This window comes from Thalassophryne amazonica, chromosome 12 (genome assembly GCF_902500255.1).
Source record: "Thalassophryne amazonica chromosome 12, fThaAma1.1, whole genome shotgun sequence".
Lineage (NCBI taxonomy): Eukaryota > Metazoa > Chordata > Actinopteri > Batrachoidiformes > Batrachoididae > Thalassophryne > Thalassophryne amazonica.
In genome coordinates this window covers 59,590,835-59,598,372 of record NC_047114.1, presented here as the reverse complement: position 1 = coordinate 59,598,372, position 7,538 = coordinate 59,590,835, and the positions used below count along the sequence as shown (strand labels likewise).

The 7,538-nt window shown below is 37.9% G+C and overlaps 1 protein-coding gene across 1 annotated transcript; it reads right to left on the bottom strand.

Annotated features, from left to right (window-relative positions):
* Positions 1–1,369: 1,369 nt before the first annotated feature.
* Positions 1,370–5,878, bottom strand: rbp1.1 (retinol binding protein 1, cellular, tandem duplicate 1). The gene is made up of 4 exons (XM_034183218.1): positions 5,749–5,878; positions 3,599–3,777; positions 3,014–3,115; positions 1,370–1,526 (listed from the first exon to the last, which is right to left on the bottom strand). Exons 1-4 carry the CDS (start codon positions 5,819–5,821, stop codon positions 1,476–1,478), a joined length of 405 nt encoding a protein of 134 aa, XP_034039109.1. The 5' UTR covers positions 5,822–5,878; the 3' UTR covers positions 1,370–1,475.
* Positions 5,879–7,538: the final 1,660 nt, after the last annotated feature.

The window sequence follows — 7,538 nt, the reverse complement described above, 5'->3', positions numbered from 1 at the left end:
TAACCTCTTAAACCCTTAGAGTCCCCAAATTTGGGGACTTGCCCTGTTTTGGAATATTTGAACACTCATAACTAACCAATGCTGACACCAACATACACTCATTATACATCAAAATGTCAAGTGAAGTCTCCTCTACAAAAGTATCCACTTCAATCACATATCAACTAACCACAGCTGAAACGCCAAGCAAATAAAGACATAAATTGGAATTAATTTTTTTTGGAGAAAAAAAAACCTCATTTACTCCTACCAAGTATTATTTACTTTAAATTTTTTGCATCCATAACATCCCCTAGGACCTGTTTTTTAGCTGATCCAAACTTTTGCATTTTTGACCTTGTACAAGCTGAGAAATAAATCATAATGTATGGGTATGTGATTTTGGTGAAATAGGCTCTAGGGCTTAAGAGGTTAAAATAAATGATCTAAACACTAGATAGGACTGATTGGGGTTTGAACTGGGTAAGGGCAGAAGAGATACTGTTAGCGCCACATTGTCATATTAATATTCTTCACAACAGGTGGAACATAATCATTTAAATCTCACACGGAGTGTGTGGCCACCAGACATACTCCATACTCTGGAATAATCCTAAAATATACACCTGGCAAGGAATGGCAGGCTAAAGGAATAAATACAACCTGCAAATTGTATGAGAATTGAATATAACCTTGAAAGTAAAGAGAATTTCTCTAAATAAGACATTGTACTACACACATACACACAGATAGTTGTAGTACTACATATAAGAATGACAAAGCATTCATAAAACATTCCACAAGTGATTCCTGCAGCAATTTCAAAGTAATACAGCAGAAGGACATTGCAAGTCAGCAGTCACTTTTTTTCATCAAATGTGAATCTGGAAAAAGATCCCCAAATTTGAGCAGTCTTTTAGAAAATAAATATGGTCAGATTTAGGAAACTTCAAATGCAACACCTGCTGGCAGTCACCTTGTAGTAAATCATTAATGTCATACGCTGACCAGTAAACCAAAATATTTGCTTTCCCAGTGAGTCTGAGCAACAAAATTTAAATTTTATGGCAGGTGGTCCTACTGAGAAAAATGACAGCTGTTGAAGACTTTAAACTATTGATCAATTTTACTGTTGATAGCAGAGCAAAATCTTAGGGGGAAGTAATATATGCATGTTTTATGTTATCCTCATTATTGAGATTAAATATCAGATTATAATTTTATTCATAAATTACTTTTATTCTCTTTATTGCAGTCTGGTCATAACACAGTAGAAAATCCCATCAGATCATGATGTGTCCAACATATTTAAATGTGAATCTAAGGAGCAGCATGTATTTTGTATGGCACACATTGCTCTATATGCCTGACGGGGGGAGGGCATAAACAGTTGACAGGATGAATCTATGAAGGGATGCTTGAATAGAAAACAGGATGCTGGTGGAGTGTGTCTGGGGTGTCAGCTGGGGCCACTGTCTCATTTGATGACATCCACATTAAGTCTTCTTGAAGACCTGTTTGCAAATAACTCCTGCAGCTCTCAGCTCCTGCAGAAACAACAAACATAAAAATAAAGATTTATTTATTTTGTTTTATCTACACTTATGGTTTTGTAAATAATGCTGACAAATGTATACAGGCAGATGAATAACAGTAAAATATCTTCCCCATTCTGCAAAACCATGTCTGCAATCCAACTTGCAATACATCTGCCACCACCAGAGGTCACGGTTTGTCCACAGTCAAACCTTTTCCAGCTCCAGGGACCTTCTCATTGATTGAAGTCTTTTGATGGCTACTGCTGCTGATTGGAACCATCTGTTATCACTTACTGCAAATCATGAGGGAAAGTTTCTTTCTTTTGTTAAGCCCCATCTTAAATTTGATAGCTGAAAACACAGACTATGGGGAACAGATAAACTGGAATGTGCTCAATCATTACTCAAAGCTTACTTTCGGTGCAGTGTTACCATTACATGACACCCTGGGCCACATTATAAGTGTCATAGAGAAAATGTACCTAAAAAAACGATTTCACATAAATTTAAGCCTAACAGAATATCAAGATCTGTGATCAAGCTCAGAAAATGGTGCTCTCCTCTCTGCCGTGCTTCCAATATATTATGTATGAATGGCAGTAAGTCTTCTGTGTTGAAACACCTGAATTAACAAACAGGTCAATCTCTATAAATCTAACTGACAAATGTGATTTATTAAAAAACCCAACTAAATTCTATTTATCTCCCCTTGGCGATGTGAGATTGTAATGATGTTCCTTCCACCACATCTTCATATAGTGTGCTACTACTGTGTGAAGCTACACTGAGATCCTTAAACTGGTTTAGGAGAAGTTGTGCTGACAAGATTAATGAACTGATCAAAAGAGTGCTTCTTATACACCCCCCTTTCCCAATTTCTGTTTGCAGGGGGTATAATTATGTTTGCAAAGGCAAGCCATGTATGCAAATCTGTGCTGATGTTGGCAGTTACTAACACACTGGTGATCTCAGTTTATGACAAGAGACAACACTGCAAAATAAATCAGCATCATGAGCTGCACATCTTTTAAAAAGTTTCTTTTGGATTCTTCCCTTTTTGCTCAAGGTTGCCACAGTGGATTTTGTACAAACTACATGCTGAGTTTCCCCGAGTTGCATGCCAGGTGCTCTTTCTGACATAACTCCAGATGTAGATGGAGAATGGGGTACAGGAATGAGGTACCCAAAAACCTTCTGGTTGGGATGTAAGCACACAAAGCGCTTACACCACTGTGCTGACTAATGACTTCTCACCTGCATTATTAATATGCACCCTCACCATCCTGCATCAATTTTTCAGTTCGGCCTAGAGGGAACACTTGATCAAAATATCCAAGTACTGATTTCTTTTAAAATACTACCTTTCTCTCTATATATCTAAAATACATGCTATTTGAACATTTTAATCACAGAGCACATGTACTGCTGTGAGACATGAATTAAAATGTTCAACTTGCATGTATTAATATTCATGGCAGGAGCTGATGTTTTCTTACCAGATGAAGCTCATCTCCTTCCACCCAGTGAGTCCAACCTCTTCCTTCAATCTCTCCCTTCTGCACACACACCAGCTTGTCTCCTTCCCAGGTGATGGTAGTCTAGGTTCGCATCGGGGAGAGGCAACATGGGTGATTAGAAAACAGGATTGGCCCCTTTTTTTTTTTCTTTTTTTTTTACAGCGTGAAAATGGAACTCTGTTGTCTTCCGTCTAACACATGTGACCTTTTCTCTCAGCCTCCATTCAAACAGCTTATCTATAATCAGCCTTGTAGCACACAAGTAAAGTTTCTGTGCAGGTATTAAAGATAAGCTTGGAACCTGTTTAATTCTCTCTGTGGCAATCTAATCAAATACATTTGGACTTGTTTTGTCACATGTCTTAACGGTTGTCTACATTAAATCAATTTTGTTGTATTGTTTGAAAGAGAAATATGTTGTTTTTTTATCATGTAGAATATTTCTCACATAACAGGGGGCAGAAATTAATATACAAGTAATATGTTGATTACAGTGTGGATGTTCCCCTAAAATTAGTATTAAAGGATGAAAAAGTAATACATCATCTTAGAGTCAGCAAATACCATGCATTTCCTGTCATCAACTCCAGAGAGATCCTCCTGGAACTCCTTCCCCACATAGAAGTCCATGTTGTAGTTTTTGAAGGTACTTAGGGTCTTGATAATAATGTGGTCTCCATCGTGGAAAATGTCCTTGTCAGGCTTCAGTAACGAGGCAATTTTTCTGATGGCGATATTTACATCTGCAGTCGGGTCCCAGAGACATAAAAATGATGGACGATAAGAGGACAACAGTGAAGACACTTTGGTACAGCGTTTTAAACACACATATACAAGTGAGCTGCAGAAATGTTAACCTTGTGATAAAGTGGAACATTTCTGTACAGTTCATTTGCAACTTTCCAATATCTCTGACAATTACTAAGTATACATCTGGAAAGAATTCACAGCGCTTCACTTTTTCCACATTTTTTTGATGTTACAGCCTTATTCCAAAATGAGATAAATTCATTTTTTCTCCCTCAAAATTCTACTCACAACACCCCATAATGACAACATGAAAAAGGTTTTTGTTTTTTGAGTCGTTTGCAAATTTATTAAAAATAAAAAACAAAGAAAATGCTCATACATAAGTATTCACACCCTTTGCTCAATTCTTTGTTGATGCACCTTTGGTGGCAATTACAGGCTCAAGTCTTCTTGAATATGGTGCCACAATGGTGCACCTATCTTTGGGCAGTTTTGGCCATTCCTCTTTCCAGTACTTTTCAAGCTCCATCAGGTTAAATAGGGAGCGCTGGTGTAGAGCTACTTTCAGATCTCTCCAGAGATGTTCAATCTCGGGTCTGGGCTCTGGCTGGGCCACTCAAGGACATTCATAGAGTTGTCTTGAAGCCACTCCTTTGCTATCTTGGCTGTGTGCTTAGGGTCATTGTACTGCTGAAAGATGAACCATTGCCCCAGTCTGAGAGCAAGAGTGCTCTGGAGCAGGTTTTCATCCAGGATGTCTCTGTACATTGCTGCATTCATCTTTCAATCAATCCTGACTAGTCTCCCAGTTCCTGCCACTGAAAAACATCCCCACAGCATGAAGCTGCCACCACCATTCTTCACTGTAGGGATGGTTCCTGGTTTCCTCCAAACATGACGCCTGGCATTCATGCTAAAGAGTTCAATCTTTGTCTCATCAGACCAGAGAATTTTGTTTCTCATGGCCTGAGAGTCCTTCAGGTGCCTTTTGGCAAACTCCAGGTGGACTGCCATGTGTTTTTTACTAAGGAATGGCTTCTGTCTGGCCACTCTACCATACAGGCCTGATTGGTGGATTGCTGCAGAGATGGCTGTCCTTCTGGAAGGTTGTCCTCTCTCCACAGAGGAATGCTGGAGCTCTGACAGAGTGGCCATCAGGTTCTTGGTCACCTCCCTGACTAAGTCCTTTTTCCCGATTGCTCAGTTTAGACGGATGGCCATCTGTAGGAAGAGTCCTGGTGGACCTGAACTTCTTACATTTGTGTTTGATGGATGCCACTGTGCTCACCGAGACCTTCAAAGCAGCAAAAATTTTTCCCCAGATTTGTGCCTCAAGACAATCCTGTCACTTTGACTTCATGCTTGGTTTGTGCTCTGACCTGCACTGTCAACTGTACGACCTTATATGCAGACAGATGTGTGCTTTTCCAAATCATGTCCAGTCAACTGGATTTACCCCAGGTGGCCCCAATTAAGCTGTAGAAACATCTCAAGGATGATCAGTGAGAACAGGATGCACCTGAGCTTAGTTTTGAGCTTCATGGCAAAGGCTGTGAATACTTATGTACATGCGATTTCTTCATTTTTTTTTATTTTTAATACATTTTCAAAAATCTCAAAAAAAAAAAAAACTTTTTCACATTGTCATTATGAGGTATTGTGTGTAGAAGTTTGAGGAAAAAATTTAATTTCATCCATTTTGGAATAAGGCTGTAACAAAGAAAATGTGGAAAAGGTGAAGCACTGTGAATACTTTCCGGATGCACTGTAGGCCCCATAAAAAAATAGTTAAAAATAGGAAAGAATAAATTTCCTATGAGACAAAATAACAAGTGACTGCCACAGATAAAATATGTTTTCATGAACAGGAGCAAACTATTTGCAGATTATTTTTAATGTTAGAGAGCAAGAGAGCAAGATCAAGCTTTTATCTTTAGTTCTGCCCTTTTTTCCACCAAACTCACCGAGAGCCTTCAAGTACTCCTCAAAGTTGTCATTACAAATCATTTTCCAATATCCATTTAGGTCAACTGGCATCTTGATGTTTTTGCTGCTCAGTTTGTGAAGTCCAGCGACTACACGAGAGGAGGCAATCCACTGAGAACTGTGACTTTCAATCTGCTTTTAAAAAGCCCATATTTAAGGAAAAGCCACTTTAATCTGATTATTCAGTTATGGTCACAACTGACCCGCCAAATGTGACACCCTTTTCTGACATAATGCCTTCAGCATGTATGCAACGTTTAAAATGTGCATTTTATGTTTGAGTTTGCTTGCTCTATCTCTGTGAATAATATGAAGATATTCCATTTTTCACTGGAATATTCTGTGAATATGTTCTGCCACATGTGGTAGACGTTGGCTTGTGCTGTGGTGGTTCAGTGAGGCCAACATGCTGCCCACTAAGACCCCAATAATGAGTCCGTAATCAGCACCACCGCAGATGCACACAGACCATCTACAAATTTTTCGAACTAAGCAGTCACATAGATGACCTGAAGACCAGCATCTCCAGCTAGTGTAAAACTGTAGATATCTCCTACCTGGATGATGGAGAACCTGCATCTTCATACACACAGACTCTACGATGTGTTTCTCTGATCTACATTTGAGTGCACTGTATTTATTTATGTTATCCCTTGATTATACAAAATGACCTATATTTGACTGTCTCAGCTGCAACTTTAATAAGTTACTGCAAGTTTTAACAACCTTGTTTTGTGCCTTCTATTCTCTCTGGTAGAATTGCTATGATGGTTGTCCAACACACTGTCAGGGCTGCTTGAGGTTTTTTTTTACCACACCTGAATGGAATGCGGTAGTAGGAGATGCTGTTTTCAAAAGTTTTCATTTTTTTCAAAATCCAAGATGGCAGCTACAACACCTTTGGAAAAAATGGAAACATTGTCTTTTGGATTCCTGATTTCATAGACCTTCTAAAAAATGTATTATTTACCCCCAAGGAACCTGACTACTTCTGAAGGTCGCCATTTTTGGAAATCCAAGATGGCGGCTGTAAAACCTTAGAATCCCTTAGAAACCTTAGAAAAATGGAAATATTGTTTTTTGATTCCTCATTTTATAATGGGGGGAGTTGGGGGGAGGGGGGGCGTACATATGCAATTTTATCCTTTCAGTTCAAATTGATTCAAAAGCTTCATTTTTGGTATCAATTTGTAGGAAATACAGGATAAAACAATTTTGGTTTGAGTGTCAAGCTCTCATATTATTATTATTTTTTATTATTATTTTACCTATTTTTTTATGGCCACCTTAAAAAATTGTGACTTTGACGTGTTACGAAAAAGTCATTATTCTTACATAATTTCTGCGTCATGTAACTTTGAATAATTTATTCAATAAACTCATATTTACAGATATTTAATAATCCAAGATTATGTCAATATCCAGATAGTGAAAAGTGCAAAATTTGTAGATGTTATATGGACTTCATCTTCCACCCCATGTTGGGAATTTCCATCCAGTCACACATCTATTTTTAAACACACCACCCTGTAGTCACAGGGTGCAAAGTGTCCTGATTACTAGCAACCTACACAGAAGGGGATAAGAAGATAGTTCACACTCTCATAAAAATGCATGGTAAGTTGTAACAAAAACAAATGTGTATGTTTTTTTAAGAACAATTATTTTAAGACAATTTTATTACATTATTATATTTGTAAATTTTCAATTGGTTTTCTTTATTTTCTGCCATATAAAATGTGAAATAATGATATTGAAATATTTTATA